At 42.5% G+C, this 21583-nt stretch overlaps 1 protein-coding gene across 1 annotated transcript in view; it reads left to right on the top strand.

Annotated features, from left to right (window-relative positions):
* The window catches only part of PCDH7 (protocadherin 7), a gene marked incomplete at both ends in the record, with an annotated part of 453955 nt that overhangs the window by 203374 nt on the left and 228998 nt on the right, over positions 1-21583 (top strand). The window contains one exon of the mRNA XM_083368017.1: positions 19411-19627. Coding sequence (XP_083224143.1) covers positions 19411-19627 — 217 coding nt within the window. The remainder of the gene's footprint in view (positions 1-19410; positions 19628-21583) is intronic.

The raw sequence follows: 21583 nt of genomic DNA, 5'->3' as shown, positions 1-21583 counted from the left end.
CCTTGGATCATCTTAGTTGCTCTTCTCTTAACTCTTTCCAAGGTCTCAACATCTTTTTTATACTTACGGCAGGACAACCCACCACAGCCACAACTCGCTGCAGGACCAGAACTACAATGATATCAAAGAAATAGTAGGATAGAATAATTGAAGAAAGGATGCAAAAGGAGGGACAGAAAACGTGAATGACAAAAATTAAAATATTTTTATTTATTTGTTTTAAATAATTAAATAGAATTGTTAAATTGTCCTGCAGCGGGTTGGCTGTGGCAAGCTGTCCTATTCCATGCCATTACATGCCTTATAGCAGTGATGGCCAACCTTCTAGAGACCGAGAGCCCAAACTGCAACCCAAAACCCACTTGTGTATCGTCGGGTTCCGGGTGGGCATGGCCCATTTGGCAGGTGTGGCTAAGGTGGTAACGGCAGACTGGGTGGGACTAAAATGTTCAATCAATTCCAACTTTGCGAGCTCTTTTTTTTCCCATGAGAATTTGAAATTGATTGATTGATTGAACCTTTTTTTTTTTGCACACGGCGGCGGAGGCCTAAACCAAAAAGGTTTTATAAATCCCAGCTGAAGGCCTAGGACTGGGCCGATGGCATGCGTGCCCACAGAGAGGGCTCTGCATGCCACCTGTGGCACCCGTGCCATAGGTTCGCCACCACGGCCTTATAGAGTTACTACACATCTATAAAGTAGTAGTGCTTCACTTACAACCATTTGTTTAGTGACTATTCAAAGTTACCGTGGCACTGAAAAAAGAACTTACAACTGATCCCAAGCACTTATGACCCTTCCAGCATCCCCATGGTCACGTGATCGAAATATGAAGTGCTTGGCAACTGTCTGTGGAGATTCTCTGTCATCCAGGTGTTGAAGGAAAAGTCTTCATCACGGTTCAGTCCAGGCCGGGAATAAACAACATGGCGACTGTTTTAGAAAGAAGGTTGCAGTTTATTGAAGAGGAGAGACAGACAGAAAGATGGCTCTGGCAGAAAAGAGAACAAGCACATGTAGGGAGTGGGGTTTTATACCCTCTGAGGCTCTTGAGGTTGCTTTCTGTTCCTGTTTGAGGCTTTGTATTTCCTGTGTCATGTAATTTTGACCTGTGTCCCTTTGACATTTGTGGGTTAATCCTATTATGTCCTGTCTTAGAGGTTGGGTGGGGTATGTAGATTTTGGATGTCTTTGTCTTCTTAATTTTCTAGTTTCAACCTTCCTGAATGGATGATCACATCTGCATTTCTACAGAGCTGGTTTCTGCTTGGGGGAGGGAGACTTGGGGATATTAAGAAAAAACTGGACATGCTTTTCTGCCTATTTAAGATCCTTTGAGGAAATATATTTTTTCTGCCCTTCTCTGGGTGGTGGTGGGGGGCTGACTTCTCACACAGGTCCTAGTTATCCCAAAGATGGTTTTTCATGAGGCAACTGGGCTTTCTTGTTTTTCTCCTTCAGCTGAAGAAGCTTCTGGAATGAGAAGCAAAACATCTTCAAAGAAAAACAAGAAACTCCAGTTGCCTTGTGAAAAGGTATCTTTGGGATGCTTGGCAACTAGTTCATATTTATAACGGTTGCAATATTTTTTTTTGGGGGGGGCTTTGTCGCGCAATCACTTTTTGTGACCATCTGACATGCAAAGTCAATGGGGAAGCCATGGGTTCATTGAACAACCATGTGACGAGCTTAAGATTTCCTTAAGATCATAAAATGGAGCAAAATTCACGCAACAAGGGTCTCGCTCAACAACGGAAATTTTCAACTTTTGCAGCATGTGGTAGCCATTTGCCACTTTCTCAGCCATCTTCTGACAAGCAAAGTCAACTGTGTGGGGGGAGGGGGAACTGGATTTGCTTAATGACTGTGTGATCCACTTAAGAACCGCAGCGATTCACTTAACAACTATGGCAAAACAGTCATAAATTTGGTCTTGATTCGCTTAATAACCACCTTGTTTACCAGTGGAAATTCTGGCCCCACTTATGGCTATAATTCAAGGACTATCTCTACGATGCAGCTGTAAAGAATAGCATGGGAAATCCTGTTCAGCTTGTTAACCATGTTGTTTCTTGATTTAACTTATTGCTGTCTTTTCATCTTATTGCTCCTTTTTTTGTTCTCCATTGGGTCTCTGGCTTATGTTTTTTCCAGCTATATCAGCCTTGGGGAAAAATCGTGGATACTGAAGTCCAATTTATTTCATTTGATTGCCCCAGGAGACCTCGGGGCAATTCTTCAACCACATGCCGAGACTTCTCCCTGTGGTGAAGGACATTAATTCTCATTTTCTTCTAATGCTCTTCTATAAAGATGTCTAGTTACAGCTAATAACTCCCTGTCTAGTCAGATTTGCCGGCCCCTTTGGATCCATTTTATTTATGATGGTCACTGATTGATCAATGTGATTTTACTTCTTGGAATGCAGTGCCAACACTCCTAGGTAAACCAAGCAGGAAATAGAACCGCATGAACTAATTCTACTTTATTGTAAGGCTACATTAACAGAATCTTGCAAGCCTGAAATTGCAAGTCTCCTTCTGTTCTCTTTTTACAGCCTGATTAATTAAGGTGGTTCTTGCCTAAGTTTCTTTCTCTGACGGTGAAGCTACTGGGGGCTCCTGCCTCTCTTCTCGGATTGTTTCCTTGGTAGCAAAAAACGGCTGCATGGCTTGGGTTTGGCTAGTCTAAAGAAAAGAAGAAACAGGGGCAACATGACAGCAGTATTCCAGTATTGGAGGGGCTGCCACAAAGAAGATGGGGGTTGTCAAACTATTTTCCAAAGCACCAGAGGGCAGGACAAGAAATGATGGATGGAAACTGATCAAAGAGAGAAGCAACCTGGAATTAAGGAGAAACTTCCTAACCGTGAGGACAATTAACCAGTGGAACAGCTTGCCTCCTGACATCGTGGGTACTCCATCATGGGAGTTGTCTGAAATGGTATAGTTTCTCCTGCTTGAGCTGGGGACTGGACTAGAAGACCTCCAAGGTCCCTTCCAGCTCCTATTCTCTTCTATTCCCTAAATTCATTCACCCATTCCATTTCATCACACACAGAGACACACAACCATTCACATACCTTCTCCCCTTCCAAGGGAAATAGATTGTGGGCTACGAGAATGAAATGTAGCTGTGTTGCTCCTCCTCCTCCACCTCCTCCTCCTCCTCGCAAATCTCTCGGAGCACACAAAGTGTCTGGTAAATCATCTCCACTTGAGTTGGCATCTGTCTTTCTCTTGGGACTCTCCCCCCACCACACCCGTGTCTTATATGCCTGATATGGAAGGACCTGGTTCATTTCCCTCTACTTGGCTTTTTGAGAGACTTAAAACTCCCTCCATCCCATAAAAGAAATTCTCATGCTAGTCCAAGTCAATGCATGATTCTTGCAAGGTTGATAGCTTTCTAGGACAGGGTTGATTGGGGTGTTTGTCATGAAAACGATGTACTAATTGCAATGCATGAACATCTGTTGCTGCCTTCCATCATCTTATGACTTTGGATAGCCTTCCCAGTGCATGAAGTAAACAGAATAACCGAGTTGGAAGGGACCTTGGAGGTCTTCTTGTTCAACCTCCTGCTCAAGCAGGAAACCCTATACCGCTTCAGACAAATGGCTGTCCAATCTCTTCTTAAAGACTTCCAGTGTTGGAGCCCCCACAGCTTCTGGAAGCAGGTTGTTCCACTGATTCATTGTTCTCACTGTCTGGAAATTTCTCCTTGGTTCTAGGTTGCTTCTCTCCTTGGTTAGTTTCCATCCGTTGCTTCCTGTTCTGCTTTTAGGTGCTTGGGAGAATAGGCTGACTACCTCTTCTTTGCGCATCTAGAGTTTAATGCCATTTCCACTTTGTACTCTTCTCATCTACTAGAATAGAAGGGACGATGCTGTCTGGAATATAGAATGCACAGTGTCTTTCTTTCTTTCTTTCTTTCTTTCTTTCTTTCTTTCTTTCTTTCTTTCTTTCTTTCTTTCTTTCTTTCTTCTTTCTTTCTTTTTTTCTTTCTTCCTTCCTTCCTTCCTTCTTCTCTCTCTCTCTCTCTCTCTCTCTCTCTCTCTCTCTCTCTCTCTCTCTCTCTGTGTGTGTGTGGGGGGGATACAGGACAAGGGTTTTTTTGATGCTACCAACTGCAAGCAAAATGCTACTAGTGATTTGATTAGTTACCTGGGAGGGACCAATAAATGTTGAGTCTAATTCTTGCTGAATTAAGACGTTTTGTGTCGAGCCACACCACATATTTTCTACCCCACCCCATGCATCTGTTGCTTTTTTTTTTTTTTGCATGTGGCCTTTGCCAGTTTGAACTGTTCTTTTAAGAAGCTTCGGCCTGGTTGCCTCTTGTGCAGACTCAGTGGTGTGAGAAATGGTGCTTTCTTGTCTGGTTGTTGGTATCACTCATGGGTGGAATAGATCTGTTGCCTAGAACCGAGACATACCAATAGAAGAGTGTGTAGCACTGTTGTGAGCAAATTCAGCAAGAGGTACAAATTAGTCCAGCTGTCTTCTTGTTGAGAGTTGTAGCATTGTAAATATTGTTGTAATAGCCACCGTACGTAACCTTCTTGGCTTCTCCCAGATAATGGGTGAATTTTCATATTTAATACTTGCAAGACGGCCATCCAAAATTTGGAAGTTCATTGACTTCCTTTGTCAGGTATGATGTGATTGACTAATTCTCTATATCTAAAGATATAACTAAAGACATTGTAGGCTGTCCCCTGACACCACTGGATGACATCGCCAGGGCTCGTTGCCTTGGAAGAGTGAGGAAAATTCTCAGGGATGACTCACACCCTGGACAGTATCTCTTTACTCTCCTACCATCCGGTAGGAGATATAGGAGTATAGCCAGCCGCACCAACAGGCTGAAAAACAGCTTTTATCTGTGGGCTGTTAGGCTTTTGAACGGGAAATAATTTTTATAAACTTTATGTAGAATTGACTTGTGAGGCCGGTGTGTGGTGCAATCAGTTCACATGGTGTAATAAGATGGAGGTTTGTTGTCACTGTGAGTTGGGGGGGTGGGAGCACGAAGGGAGGCTCAGCTAATCTCAATGTATACATGGTTGTACTTTGACAATAAAGGTTCATTCATTCGTATGGCGCAAAAAAATGAACTGTTTCTCGGATCGTTGGGAGAAAGTCATTAAGTGAATTTTTGCCCCATTTTATGACTTTCCTTGCCACAATTGTTAAGTGAATCACTGCGATTCTTGAAATAGTAACGCAGTTGTTAAGCTTCCCTGTTGACTTTGCTTGTCAGAAGGTCACAAAAAGGGGATCGCATGATGCCCGGGACACTGTCACCAATGTAAGTCAGTTGTCAAGCATCTGCATGTAAATCACGTGATGCTGCAGTGGCCACAAGTGTGAAAAATGGTCACAGGTCACTTTTTTCAGGGCCGTTGTAACTAAGGGAACTGTTGTAAGCCGAGGACTCCTTGTGTAGCCCTTCGCAGATGGAAGATCAGCAATGAAGTCTAGATAAACAGGGTACCAGGGTTGGGGTGGCTGGACATGTTTATTGGCGGCAACAATCCAATGGGCTTATCAGGAAATGGTTTTTCTCCTTTTTTAAAAATCCCATTTATATCCCGCCCTTCTCCGAAGATTCAGGGCGGCTTACAATCTAAGAAGCACAAATCAATGTGCTTAGCAATAGCCTTCATTCTATGTATATGCCTGCTTATTAGGGCTTTCGCCCCCCCCCAAGTGGCATTATTACAAAGTCAGCTTATTGCCCCCAACAATCTGGGTCCTCATTTTACCTACCTCGGAAGGATGGAAGGCTGAGTCAACCTTGAGCCTGGTGGGACTCGAACCTGTACTAATTGCAGGCAGGCAGCAATTGACAGACAAGGCAAGAAGAAACCTAGTTTTTTATCTCAACATGGCCTTTTGGTCAACAAAATTCTCTGAGGAGATAAACTGCCTTTTTAATGATTCCTCTGCTTTCTTGTTGTCGTGGCCCAGCTGTAGCACTTCCTCCCTTAGGGGAAGAGGCACAAAACAAACATCTGTTGTGCAAGAGCTGCCCTACTGCCGTGGTAAAAGGTGAGGTCCTATTTTACTTGAGTTAATCCATCAGGGCCCTAGTCTAGCCATCCTACTGCTGCTGAGCCTTGATCTGATCAAAAGAGAACAACAATAACCATAGCACGTAGATTTGTATACCGCTTCATAGTGCTTCAGGGCACTCTTTGGGCGGTTTACAAAGCCTGCATATTGGCCCCAACAATCTGGGTCCTCGTTTTACCCAACCTTGGAACGATGGAAGACTGAGTCAGTCGTGAGCCCTGTCGGGGTTGAACTGCAAGGCTGTGGGCAGAGTTTTGCCGGCAATACTGCATTCTAACCACTGCACCACTTAGGGCTCCTAGAACTTACCTTTCCACTGTCAGACTTTCATGTTGATCTGCCTTAGGGTGGGACTCAATTTGCATGCCTGCAGTATTGTTGTGTATGTGTGTGTGTGATTAACAGTGACACCCCAGTGTTATTGGGGTGTGTGATTGGGGAACTCCGTACTCTGGTTTGCATGACATAGCATCTGGAAGCTTGTTCTAAGAGCCTGGGATTTAGGAGATGTTAAAAATCAAAGCAAGGAAAGAATTGTGTTCATGTTATTTGCCAGGCTGTGAGAGATTTGGTGTTCTGCAGCATATATAAATTGTTACGATAAATATGGACTTACATAAAGGTGGGCAGCTCGTTCAAGCAGGTGTCTCCATTGTTGAAAGGCATTTTTTTTTTACTGCCAACAGCTATTTCTAAAAAAAATGTACTAATTCCTCTCTTACAGGGACGGAGCTCTTGAGGAACATACACATGGAAGTAAATCCCCTGTCCCACTTTCTCTGTTTGGAGTAGAACTATTCCTATCCCCTACCTCTGGTGAATCCATTTGCACATTAAGTGGGAGGGCTTGGGGTGGTGGTGAAGAGACTGAAATGCAAAAAAAAGTGGTCTCTTGCAGTGGTGGGATTCAAATATGTGAACAACCGGTTCTATGCATGGATGTCGCTTCCAGAAATCCATTCTTGATCTGGGCAACAAAAAATTGGCTACCGAACTGGTGCAAACTGTTTGAATCCCACCAATGGTCTCTTGGATTGACCGGGAAAATCCCTGACCTTTCTCAGAATCTACGATAGTGGATTTGCCATTGTACACTTTGAAGTCTGAAAAACATTGACTTGGTCTCCTCTGTCGTTCCGAATCTCATTCTCTGTATGATGACTGGACTGGATCATTCTCCTCAATAAACAGATTGCTCTCTTGGCTGTTGCTTCCTCCAGAAAACTCAGCCAAAAAATCATTTTGGGGCAGTCATTGGAAAAAAAAATCTGCCAGTTTGCCTGCCAAAAACAGTGGACACTGAAGCAACATAAGTATGGAATTGATCATGGTCCTCTCCAAGCTTCTTTGGCCATCTCCCATGGGAATGCAAGAGCATTGGTTGAGCTGCTATCTGCCATAGGTTGAGTCAAATTCTGACCCAATTGTTGTGTTAGTTGTTCTAACTAACATTTTGGGAGTGGTCATTGGTGTGTCTACATGCCGTTGGTGTTGTGACAATATGGGTGTTCAGTGGCTAGCAGTGTTCCTTGAGGTTTGAAGGACTTTCTCATAGTAGGAGGTTTAGAAGACTGATGTCAGTCCTCCCAGGTAAATGAGATAGGAAATACAATTAAATGAACTAATCCTACTTTACTATAAGACCAATTAAATGAATCTCACAAGTCTGAAAGTGCAAACTTCCTACCAGCAGTTTTAACTATTTGATCCCTTAAGGCAGGTCCTTTTTAAACTTCTTTTTTTCAAACTGTTAAGCCACTGGAGGCCCCTACCTCTTTTTTTCTGATTATTTCCTACATAGTATCTCTTCCCTTCTTCCCCCAAGGTCATACACTCATTCCATTACACTGGGTTAAGTTTTGTGTCGTGGCTTTTTGTAATGCGATGGTTGACTTTCACCAACTCGGTTTTATAAATATTAAATTTTACCATCTCACAATTCATTTTGACTGCAATAAAGTTCACTAAAAAGGTAAAGGTTCCCCCGCACATGTGTGCTAGTCGTTTCCGACTCTAGGGGCCGGTGCTCATCTCTGTTTCAAAGCCGAAGAGCCAGCGTTTGTCCGAGGACGTCTCCGTGGTCATGTGGCCGGCATGACTTGATGCCAAAGGCGCACGGAACGCTGTTCCCTTCCCACCGTAGTGGTCCCTATTTTTCTACTTGCATTTTTACGTGCTTTGGAACTGCTAGGTTGGCAGAAGCTGGGACGAGTAACAGGCGCTCACTCTGCTACGCAGCACTCGGGATTTGACCTGCCAAACTGCCGACCTTCTGATCGACAAGCTCAGCGTCCTAGCTTGGAAATGGAAAGGTCACTGGGAGCTTGCTTATATCTCTTTAAGATTTAAAAGAACTCTGGTGCCAGAAAGATAGTAGAAGTTTCACTGAGAATTAAGGCTCCTTGGAGTGTTCAGACAACAGAATCGTTCATGAGATTTCTCTTTTTATTTCCTTACATTTTTTTAAGGAGTAAAACAAATTTGCATTTTATGCTTTGTGCTCACCTCATCATGTTTAGAAAATATCCTATCTTCATCCGGTCTATTCTTTCCTCCTATGTGAAGATATAATCAGTCACCCAATTGTTTTTGGGCTACTGTTCATCTTGCTATGGATCTGGTTCAGGGCAATTCCCTACCTCATTTACAGCAGGATCCAGGAAATAATAATTTTTCTCTAAGTCTCAGCTGCCTAATCCCTAACTGGTTTTCTGGAGTCTGCTGTTTATTTATGTTATGCCAAAAACGTCCACTGTAAATCCTTGCGTTCACTTTCCACTTCAAGACCTCAAAGCTTTGTTTGAGGTCTTGGTGATCATTTTTAGCTGAACAAAAGTAACTAGCTAAATTATTCATTTACTTTCTTTCTTACTCGCTTGTGTACTTACTTAAAAACAATTACATAATCTCCCATCTTTCAACCAACTTTGGACAGTTCCCAATCGAAAGTTAATAACAGAATGACAGAGTTAGAAGGGACCTTGGTGGTCTTCTGGTCCAATCTGTTCTGTTATTCCAACATCTGTGGCACCTAGTAGAATAGATTAAAGTAGTCTACTCGGTGCCACAGATGTTGGAATAACATAACAGAATAACAAAGTTGAAAGGGACCTTGGAGGTCTTCAACCTTCTGCTCGGTCAGGAAACCCTTTGCCACAAGTGGCTGTCCAGTGTCTTCTTAAAAAAATCTCCATTATTGGAGCACCCACAATTTCTGGTGACAACTCATTTCACTGATTAATTGTTCTCAATTCAGGTAGCTTCTCCTTTGTTCTAGGTTGGTTATTTCCTTGATTATTTTCTATCCATTGCTTCTTGTCTTGCCTTCAGGTGCTTTGGAGAATAGGTTGATCCCTCTTTCTTCTCTGTGGCAGCTCCTTAGATATTGGAACACAGCTATCATGTCTCCCCCAATCCTTCTATTCATTAAACTAGAATGTACCCAATTCCTGCAACCATTCTTTGTATGTTTTAACATGAGTATCTTGAAAGAAACAGCTTACCTCCTATCCACATCTCCTCAAGACAGCTTTCTCCTTTTGTATTATGCTCATGTTTGTAGATCGTATCAGGAACCTGAGATGACTTAAGGGACTCAGATACCTGCGTTACTATTTTCTTTTCCAAAACAAAACAAAACAACAACAGCAAAATCCCCTCCACTCCAGTGTAATCAAGAAAGACAGCAGGTTGTCTTACGCAGAAGTAATATGCACAGATGATCAATTTAACAGCAGATGAACACTAGAAATAATGACTGAGCGTTCCTATCAGTGTAATGAAACTAATGAACTTCACTGTATTTACTTATTATAACCTTTGAGGGACCTGCCTAACAATATTTGCAAGTTTTGCTTTCCTGTTCAGATTAGTTACGTGTCATTTACCAATAGAAAATCAAAGTAGAAAAGGACATAATTGTCCTCATTCTTTTATGGGTATGAAGACTGTTCTGAACCAATTGCTGAGCTCCTTATGATTTATCAGAATAACAACATTTATGTTTCTTTCTCTATGGAGTTCAAGCACCATGGAGACCAAACTTGCACCTTCTGACTTAGACACGATGATTTAAGGAAGATCAGAATGCAAGAAGATATAGATTCATTCAATATTTGGTAGCTAGCCAAAAGCATACCCATAAACAAGAGGGTGAGGATCTTGCCTCATTTGTCTTGAAACATTTGAAGTAGGAGCAAACTTCCAAGCATGTTTGATACCTAGGACTTTCTGGTCCTAACTTTCATAGAAAATATTAAACTATCTGCTCAACTATAATGAACTACTGAGTTGATGTATCTTGATAAATTTTGGGCCAGGGTTATCCTTAGCAGTAGTCTTAAAGTAGAAAGAAAAACGTATTTCTTTCTGTGAAATTTCCTAAAATATTGGAGACCACATTTGATGGAGTAACGTAAATCACAGTGGTGGACAATGGAGCTAGAAAAGGACAAACTTTACTTCTACTGATAAAGACATAAGAGGGACCATTACGGCGTACAAAATAGCGAACATTTAGTCCAGGGTGTGTCTTTATCAAGACCTAAGGAATCATTTTTTTAATTCCATTAATATCCCGCCCTTCTCCGAAGACTCAGGGCGGCTTACAAGCTTAGCAGTAGCCTTCATTCTATGTATATGCCTGCTTATTAGGGCTTTCACACACTCCCCAAGCGGCATTATTACAAAGTCAGCTTAATTGCCCCCAACAATCTGGGTCCTCATTTTACCTACCTCGGAAGGATGGAAGGCTGAGTCAACCTTGAGCCTGGTGGGATGCGAAACTGCACTAATTGCAGGCAGCTGGTGTTACTTAAGGAGGCATTGGCCCACTGCTCCACCAAGGCTCCAAAATCATCACTGATTTTGAAAATCAGGCCATTTAAATCATTAGGGAGAAAGTCATAAGACAGTTTGAGATCTTTCCTTATTAATCTTACACTTATAGTCTTATAATCTAGAAATAAAGTGGAATGGTTAACAATCAGTGGAACAGCTTGCCTTCAGAAGTTGTGGGTGCTCCATCACTGGAGGATTTTTTAAAAAAAGATTGAACAGCCATTTCTATAGGGCCTCCAGCTTGAGCAGGGGGTTGGACTAGAAGACCTTCAAGGTCTTCCAACTCTGTTATTTTGTTATTCTGTTATATATATCCTCATAGTTATCTTGGTACCCTAAAGCCATCCCTAGTATGGAAAATATATATAAAATTTGGATTGCTGACAAAGAATTAAAGGGAGACTGATATAGCTATTTCAAGCTTCTTTGCTCTCATCAGTCAGCCACACCCTTCTGAGATTCGAACCTGGGCTGCTTTACATGTTAGGCAGTTGTTTTAACCTCTAGGCCACAGGCTCTTTCTCATTTTGCCAGCTGCATTAGGGAAGGAAGAGATGAGGGGAGGAGATATATCTTGAGTGATTTGAGCACCTCGTTGGCCAAAATATGGGCGAAATCTTTTGCCTGTATCAGCCCAAACTAGGGCCATCCACAGGCAGCAAGTCGCAACTGTGACAATTGTTTGTATTAAATAAATTTGGATTGCTGACAAAGAATTAAAGGGAGACTGATATAGCTATTTCAAGCTTCGAAAACTTACAGTTTTAGCTAAGACTACTTGCAGAGAAGAACTTGCTGTGTGATAGGACCTTGTTGTTGTTGTTGTTGTTGTTAGCTGTGAAGTCATGTCCAACCCATCACAACCCCATGGACAACATTCCTCCAGGCCTTCCTGTCCTCTACCATCTTCTTGAGTCCATTTAAGCTCATGCCTACTGCTTCAGTGACTCCATCCAGCCACCTCATTCTCTGTTGTTCCCTTCTTCTCTTGCCCTCCATCTTTCCCAGCATGAGGCTCTTCTCCAGTGAGTCCTTCCTTCTCATTAGGTGACCAAAGTAATTGAGCTTCAATTTCATGATCTGGCCTTCTAAAGAGCAGTCGGGGTTGATCTCCTCTAGGACTGACTGGTTTGATCGCCATGCAGTCCAAGGGACTCGCAGGAGTCTTCTCCAGCAGCATAGTTGAAAGGCCTCAATTCTTTGGCGCTCAGCCTCTCTTATGGTCCAACTTTCACTGCCATACATTGCAACTGGGAAGACCATAGCCTTGACTATACACACTTTTGTTGACAGGGTGATGTCTCTGCTTTTTAGTGTGCTGTCTAGATTTGCCATGGCTTTCCTCCCCAGGAGCAAGCGTCTTTTAATTTCTTGGCTACTGGAAGCTAATTATGGAAGAAATAAATATGAGGTCAGAAGTGATTGTAGTCCCAAAGTAGGAACCACAAGCCTGCAAACTTTCTTTCATGTTAAATTACAGATGTTTTCAGCACAGGTAATATCACCCATATTAAAAGGCATCTGGAATTCTAAGCAAAGCAGTGTTAAAAAAAAAGGTAAAATGCCTTTTAGATGGTGTGCTACAGAGACTTTTTGTCTCAGATGGGGAAAAAAATCAAACAAACTCAGCAACAACAATAACAATGTGAAGTCACTGTAGTTTTCCGAAATTGCTAATGTCTTAGGAATATATATCTGGACTCTAAAGTGGCAGCTTTATCTGAATATATGGAGAAATTTGATTGCTTAAGTGGAGTAACTAAAGTGAAATAATTCATTTCTTAATGGACAAATTTTGCACCTGATGTGATTTCTTTTATTGTGGATGGATCTTTGGGAAGATGAATTGCGCTATAAAAATTATAAATAGGCGGCAACGAGAGACACATCATTTAGAAAAGATATTGCAATATCATGTAGTGAATAGCAGTTTATAGCAGCACAAATACATTCATTTATAGTCCAGTTCTATGATGAATAATTAAACCACACAGTAAATTATGATCTCCACTGAAGTTTGAGAAGATAGGATATTAAATGACTAAGTGTATGGCAAATAAGGGGAAAAAACTTCAAGATGACTGTGCATGATATTTTGTCAGAAATCAGAAATTAGTCCCACAAAGTATTTTCAATAATATAAATAGTGCCATTGTCATATTAATGTCATAACATTGCTTCATTCTTTCATGGATCACCCCTTTAGGGAGTTAATTTATTTTCTCCTTCAGTTAGTGAAGCATATGTTAAGAATAATATTACTGAAAAAGACTATTTTTTATAGAGACATTAAGGGGGAAAAAACCTACCTTTTATTTCTAAACTGGCCATTGTTTTTTTTTCTCCCAAGCTACTAATATATGTCAACTTCTTTTAAGCCAATCAGCAATACTTCTCCTTTGGGCTTCAGATAAAAATAAATAAATACTGATTAATGTTCATCCATTAATAGGTTAAAATAAAACAATAGTGTGGGGCAGGTTCGCTTCCATCATAAGAAAAAAAAATCCATTTCTTTATTGAAAAGACGCAAGAATTGATTCACTGCAGTACATCTAGTGTGCTCACGATTCCTATCCTGCCTGATTTACTTTAATTTAAAAATTAAATGGGAATCAAGCTGTGCACAAGTCTTCAAATATCTTCCCCCCCCCCAAAAAAAAAGCCTCTAGGCCCCAGAACAGGAAATTTTAGCTTCATATTATAATCAGACACATGACCATTTGCCAAGAAACATGACACAAAAATTTAAGGGGTGGGTTGAAAAATTATACTTTTGGAGATGGAGAGAAAACGTAGTTGGAAAGGAATCTCGTGTTCTGGCAAACAAATATTTTTGGGGGGTTGACCACGTCAGTCTCAAAGTGTGTGATTGGAGGTAGCCATTTTCTGAGAACGTCCGTGAAATGTCCTCATAAAATCATGTTGGGTCTGCTGGACTCCAGGGCTGAAGTCCTTGTATCTCCCCTAAATCAGGTCAGATTCTTTTATCTCTGAGAGGTGATCGATACAAAAGTAAAATGTCAAGAATTTTATACAAGTTCAGAAGAAGAACTGATGTGGAAGCGACCTTGGAGGTCTTCTGCTCCAAACCGCTACTCAGGCAGGAGACCCTATATCAGGTCAGACAAATGGCTATTGAATCTCTTCTTGAAAACCTCCAGTGATAGATCACCCACCACTTCTGAAGGCAAGCATTTCCATGGATTAATCCATCACTTAATTGTGAGAACAATTGATCAAAAGAAATTTTTCCATTGGTCTAGGTCAGGTGTAGGCAACCTTGGCTCTTTTATGACTCGTGGACTTCAACTCCCAGAATTCTTGAGCCAGCCTGGCTCAGCTTGGAAACCTCTCCCTTTCCCCTCAGCATGGCTGGCTCAGGAATTCTGGGAGTTGAAGTCCACGAGTCATAAAAGAGCCAAGGTTGCCTACCCCTGGTTTAGGTTGATAAGTTTCTACCTGTGGTGTCTTGTCTTGCCCTCAGGTGCTTTGGAGAATTGGTTCATACCTAGTACAAACCACCCAAGGAGGCTGTGAAGCTGATGAATTGAAAGTGCACACAATTATATCATCCCTTGTGTGAAATTTACTTCCCCGTAGATACGAAGTGGAGCTGAAATTGTCACGTCCCCTTTCCAATGGGGTTGTTTTTACTCTTTTCTGGATGCAGTGAAGGGACCTTTGATGAGTCTTGCCTGCCCCTTCAGTGTTGGAGAATGCAACAACGGATGTCGGTGTGCAATAAATGAAGTCCTAGTGTCAGTTAGGTCTTCCGAGTTGCCTTGAGATTTTTGAATGAAGACAATTCCAAAATCATAATTAATGCATGGTTACATCCCAGTGGAAGCTCATGGTGTCCATTGTTGGCATCAGGAGGTTGAAAGTTTTATTGAGTACATTGGTGAAAAATATCATTTCTAGAAGCGATAACTTTTGTGGGAAGGAATGAAGTAAAAGAAGCATTTTTAATTTTTTTCCTACCCCTGCCACAATGTTCTTTCTTTCTTTCTTTCTTTCTTTCTTTCTTTCTTTCTTTCTTTCTTTCTTTCTTTCTTTCTTTCTTTCTTTCTTTCTTTCTTTCTTTCTTTCTTTCTTTCTTTCTTTCTTTCTTTCTTTCTTTCTTTCTTTCTTTCTTTCTTTCTCTTTCTTTCTTTCTTTCTTTCTTTCTTTCTTTCTTTCTTTCTTTCTTTCTTTCTTTCTTTCTTTCTTTCTTTCTTAGATCTCTGATGTGGTCTGTCTGCCCAAATCCCAGATGTTGGTTTTTAAAATACCCATGTGTATGGTAGTGCTACCAACAGCTAGACCGTACTGTAACATTTATAGCATCTATAACATTTTGCATCATTCTGGACGTTATTCACATAAGATTTATACAATTTCCATCTGCTGAAATCTGTGACAGCTTTAATCCCATGCCCTGAAAAAAACACACTTCTCTTTGAATTATTTTAACACATCAGCCAGCTGTTTCATGGATCTCCCCAGCTGCACCTGTGGGTGAAGGAAGACATTGCAGTTTTAATGTCTGGGTGGGACTGTGTAACATATGTGAGGTGTTTGAAAAAAAGAGAAGATACGTTGTGAAGGATTTCCATCGCAGCTTAGACAATAAAGTTCTCTAAACTCATAAGACAGCTCTTAGGGCACTTCAGATATCACAATGTTGAAACAGAATAACAGAGTTAGAAGGGACCATGAAGGTCTTCTAGTCCAGAGGTCTCCAACATTTTGGGGCTCGTGGTCCAGAGGGAAGGAGAGCAGCTGCCAAATTGGTGTGCAAATGTGGGTGAACGCAAAGGGAGCCATGCACACAGGCACAGCACTAGCAGCCCCGTTTGTGCATGCGGCATGTGCTGGTGCGATGCACATGTGCAAATAGCTGTGCACCCTTTGCAGTGGCTAGCAGCCCCGTTTGTGCATGTGCAAATGGGCCACGCAACCCACCCGATGCTAGCGGCCCCATTTGCGCATGTGCAAACGGGCTGCGCACACCCACCTGGTGCTAGCAGCCCCATTCAACCCCACACAAATGGGGCTGTGGGCACTAGCATGAAGGGAGAGAGTGCATACAGCCATTTCTGCTGCCTACTGGCCAAGAGCCCGCAACCCAGTCATGGGCCATAGCCCATAGACTGGGGACCCCCTGTTCTAGTCCAACCCCTCACTCAGATACGTAGTAAAACCCTATACTATTTCAGAAAAATGGTTGTTCAATCTTAAAAACTTCCAGTGTGGGAGCATTCATAACTTCTGGAGGCAGGTTGTTCCGCTGATTAATTGTTCTCATTGCCAGGAAATTTCTCCGTAGCTCTAGGTTGAGTCTTTGCTTGATTAGTTTCCATCTGTTGCTTTTTGCTAACAATTGCTAACAAACCACCAAGAAGCATTTACTCTTCATGGCAGGAGTAGAGATTCTGTTGTGGTTGCATTACAGCTTCCAGCATCCATGAGTATGATTTGTGAATGTTGGGGTGGTATTAGAATCCAACAACATCCAGACCTTCCCAATCCTTGAGTTACATTCATGCAAAATTAGTCAGACTGAGTGGAGTGACTTTGCCTCATGCTATTCCTTGCATTTCCAAGGACCTGGGGAAAAAAAAAACAGTGGACACCCATAGATAACCCTTGACTTATGGCCATTAACTTAACAAGAATTTGTCTTAAATAAAAAAGGTGACTTACAACCGACACTCAGAGTTATGACTGTTGTGCCACCTCTGCAGTATACATGTTCATGATTTGGGCACTTGGTGACCGGCTCACGGGTATAACCGTTGCAGCATCCTACAGTCACGTGATCACAATTTGCAACATAGCACCCATCCTCTGGAATAGCCTACACCTCCCCAGGGTGGGATCTGCCCCACCTTCCTATCCTTCCAGAACAGCTTGAAGATCTTGACTCTACTGGTTGGCCTGGGGACCAGTGGTGGGATTCAGCCGGTTTGCACCGGTTCGGTATTTTGTTGAGTTTGGAGAACCAGCTGAATGCACACTGCTTCTGGAACTCCATTCTAGGCTTTGGAGGCCTGGAGGAGGCCTCCCAGGCCTAAAACAGCCTGCCAGAAATGCGTAGATGCCACTTCTGGAAGTCTGTTCTAGGCCTGGGAGGACTGGAGGCCTCCCAGGCCTAGAACGGCCCATCAGAAGTGTGTAGATGCCACTTCCGGAAGTTTGTTCCAGCCTCGGAGGCCTGGAGGTGGCCTCCTAGGCCTACAACGGTCCACTGGAAGTGCATGGATGCCATTTCTTGAAGTCCATTCTAGGCCTCGGAGGCCCAGGCCTGCATCCACACAGAGAACCAGTTGTTCAGGTATTTGAATCCCACCCCTGCTGGGGACCCAATGGGGGAGTGTAACTCTGGAGGTGGCTACAGATAGTCCTCAACATATGGCCACAACTGAGACCAAACTTTCTGTTGCTAAACAAGACAGTTGTTAAGTGAATTTCACCCCATTTTGTCACCTGCCTTGCCACAGTGGTTAAGTGAATCACTGCGGTTGTTGAGTTAGTAACATGTTTGTTGAGTGGAACGGGCTTCCTCCGTTGACTTTGCTTGTCAGAAAGTCGTGAAAGGAGATCACGTGACCCCAGGACAGTGCAACCGTTGTAATACGAGTCAGTTGCCGAGCATCTGGATTTTGATTAGGTGACCATGGTCGTGTGAGAAATGGTCATAAGTCACTTTTTCCGGTGCCGTTGTAACTTCAAACGGTCACTATACAAACTGTTGTAAGTCAAGGACTGCCTGCATTAGTTTAATAGTAAACCGCCCTTCCCCGCCCCATGTTCCCTGCTTCCCCTCACCCTTCTCTTAATCTCATATTGCTGTATTTTCATTCTTTATTTTATTGTTTCACTATTTTACTACCGTTACGTTTACACTTCTTTGCATTTCTCTGTTTTTACTATTGTAAGCTGCTTAGAGTAGCCCATGGTGAGATACGTGGCTTTGATTAATAGATGGACCTCTTCCATTTCATTCTATTTTTGTTTGTTTGTTTTTTAATTAGAAACATGGAACACCGATCTTTGTCAACCTTCCAACACAGTATTTAAATAAAAGTGGGCTATATTTTTTTCCTATCTTTCTCTCAAAAGTTTCCCCGGGCATTTTGAGAAAATCAGATAGATTCATTTGTTGTTGAACTGTCAGGTATAGGAAGTCCTCCACTTATGACCAGAATTGAGCCCCAAAATTTACATTGCTAAGTGAAACATTAGTTAAGTGAATTTTGCCCCATTTCTCAACCTTTCTTGTCACAGTTGTGAACTGAATCACGGCAGTCGTTAAGTTGGCAACGTAGTTGTTAAGTGAATCTGGCTCTCCCCCATTGACTTTGCTGTTCAGGACGTCACAAGAGGGGATCACATGATCTTGGGACGCTGCAACCGTCATAAAGATGGGTCAGTTGCCAAGTTTTTTTGAATTTGGATCACGTGGCCATGAGGATGCTGCAGCAATCGCATAAGTGTGGAAAACAAGTCTTAAGTCACTTATTCCAGTGCCGTTGTTACTTTGTATGGTCACTAAATGAACTGTTGTAAGTTGAGGACTACCTGTATCCAGTGGTGGAATTCAAATACCTGAACAGCCGGTTCTCTTATTTGATGCAGGCCTGGGCCTCTGAGGCCTAGAATGGACTTCTAGAAGTGGCATTCATGCACTTCCGGTGGGCTGTTCTAGGCCTGAGAGGTCTCCTCCAGGCCTCCCAGGCCTAGAACGGACTAGTGGCATCCATGAACTTTTGGTGGGTGTTCTAGGCCTGAGAGGCCTCCTCCAGGCCTCCCAGGCCTAGAACGGACTTCCGGAAGTGGCATCCATGCATTTTTGGTGGGTGTTCTAGGCCTGAGAGGCCTCCTCCAGGCCTCCCAGGCCTAGAACGGACTTCCGGAAGTGGCATCCATGCACTTTTGGTGGGTGTTCTAGGCCTGAGAGGCCTCCTCCAGGCGTCCCAGGCCTAGAACGGACTTCCGGAAGTGGCATCCATGCACTTTTGGTGGGTGTTCTAGGCCTGAGATGCCTCCTCCAGGCCTCCAAGGCCTAGAACGGACTTCCGGAAGTGGCATCCATGCACTTTTGGTGGGTGTTCTAGGCCTGAGAGGCCTCCTTCAGGCCTCCAAGGCTTAGACTGAACTTCTGGAAGCCAGCCAGTTCTCTGAATGCAGCAAAATGTAGCTACCAGTTCTACCGAACCGTTGCAAACCGGCTGAATCCCACCACTGCCTGCATCCAACCTTCAATCGCATTTTGCAAACCTGCTCTGTAATGAACTCGACATTCCAATGAAGGTGTAAGTATATAGTTTACTTTATACTAACCATAGTCCATAGCTGTTGTGATTTTCTACTGTGGGTGGATCAACTGTGTTTTACAAGGTGCATTTTTAATAATAACAATAATAATAATAATAGAAGTGATTAAGAGTGGCGTTCTTCCAGACCCTACCTTTCGAGTGACATCCAGAATCTTTTCTTTTGCAGCCGTTCCGTAGAGTGACGTTTTCAGTTGTGAGTCAGCCTCAAGACCCACATCAAGGGTCTTTGCAGAGTTGCTATGACAGCGGTCTGGAGGAATCTGAAACGCCAAGCAGTAAGAGTTCTTCAGGCCCGAGGCTGGGTGCCCTTCCACTCCCAGAGGACAACTACGAAAGGACTACGCCGGATGGCAGTGTTGGTGAGGCAGAGCATATGGAAAATGGTAGGGGCAAACACAACACTCACAACACTCCATTTGCACTAGGGGAGTCCATGTCCAGTAGACTTGGCAAGAGGTCAGTTGGGAGAAGCAGGAAAGAACCTTGACCGAGAATTTCAGTTTGATTTGACGGCTTCCTCCAAATGGGAGTCTTTACTAAGCCCCATTGAGCTGGATGGGGCTGATGGCTGCACAGGCAGGTTGCAGGTTTAAGGTTAGATTTTAACCTTTGAACCTTGACTGCAGGGGTCTCCGACCTTTCTAGCTTTGTGGACCGGCGTGGGAGTGGGGGGAGAGAGAGAGAGAATGGTTCCGTGCAAGAAGCAGGCGCACGTGCTTGCATGCGAAACTCCATTTGTGCAAGCAGCTGGGGCACGTACCCACCATTTGCATAAATGGAGCTTCTCATGCAAGCGCCCGTGCCAGCCGCTTGCACAAACGGAGTGCAAGCAACCATCGCTGCTGCCAATGGAGTTGTGTGTGCTCGCACACTCACCCACCACTTGTGTGGCCTGGTTTCGAACAGACCGTGGCCTGGGGTTTGGGGAACCTCTGAATTACTGGACAGAAAGATAGAATCTAAATTAAATTAAACCAGTACCACTTGCTACTAATAATAATTTCAGTGATGCGTACTAAAACATCGGCACACAACCGTTCATGAAAGTATCACCGGGTTGGGACGTCTTTCACTTATGACTGAATTAAGCTGATGATACTTTAACTGACAACATCAAGACAGTAGTGGGGGGGGGAAATAATGAGTTAAAAGAATTAAAACAGCATTGCTGCCGCAATCTCCTAAAGCTAGAAAAATAAATCAATATATAATCTGGTTAAAACACACATACACACACAAAGAGAGGATCTATTCCCTTAAAAAAATAGCCACCTACCGTGTTTTTCCTATTATAATTCTCTTAATCATTATTACATTCAAGATGTCCAGCATTAGCTAGAAGAAAATAATTGTCCTTCAAAGTTTATTGTCTTTTTAAAGACTGTGTAGACGCTTCCCCCAACCTACAAAACACAGTTACCTGCACATATTGATTAAAGTGCACATGGTGAGGGGTGAATTCAATGGATTCAGGGTTTTTTTTAAAATCATTAATATGTTCATTCCCTGTTTAGTTGCCTTTGGGACACCCAATTACAAAGATGTACACATGGCTAGAGCATCCATTCCTTTTTTTTTCATAAAACAGTATTAATCATGCCAGATTCCATGAATGCTGAATTATTTAAAAAGAATGACAAGCGTCCAGTTTTTTTTCTTTTGCAGCTGTTAGGGCGGGGAAAAAAAAATCAGACCATTTCATTTTCAAATCTGGGATCATGGATCTCAGGAACAAGATTGCAATGTTGTTGCCTGTGCTGTATTTAATTATATATATATATATATATATATATATATATATATATATATATATATATATATATATATATATATATATATATATATATATATATATATATATATATATATATATTTGTTTTCTGAGGTTTTCGCGGGTGCCTGTATGTGGATCCTTGGTTTTTCGGGTTTTTCCCCGCGTAGAACTAAAGGTGTGGGCGCAACGTTTCGATGGAGTCCCATCCGTCATCATCAAGGAAGCTAAAGCCTGATGATGACGGATGGGACTCCATCGAAACGTTGCACCCACACCTTTAGTTCTACGCGGGGAAAAACCCGAAAAACCAAGGATCCATATATATATATATATATATATATATATATATATATATATATATATATATATATATATATATGATGAAAAAGAAGCTTTTGTCAGAATCTTGCATCGTTTGGGGTGGGGGTGAAAGAAGTCTCTGATACTTAAAATGAAACACAGCATAACGTAATTTTAAATTCTCCATTTACTTCCTGATGCATTTTTAACCATCCGCTTCCATACAAGTCTATCCTCGTCCCCCTCCCCCCACTTTCTTTCTTCC

The sequence above is a fragment of the Vipera ursinii genome (genome assembly GCF_947247035.1).
Source record: "Vipera ursinii genome assembly, chromosome: 7".
NCBI lineage: Eukaryota > Metazoa > Chordata > Lepidosauria > Squamata > Viperidae > Vipera > Vipera ursinii.
The sequence above is the reverse complement of the archived record's forward strand: the minus strand, read 5'-3'. Positions and strand labels throughout refer to the sequence as shown.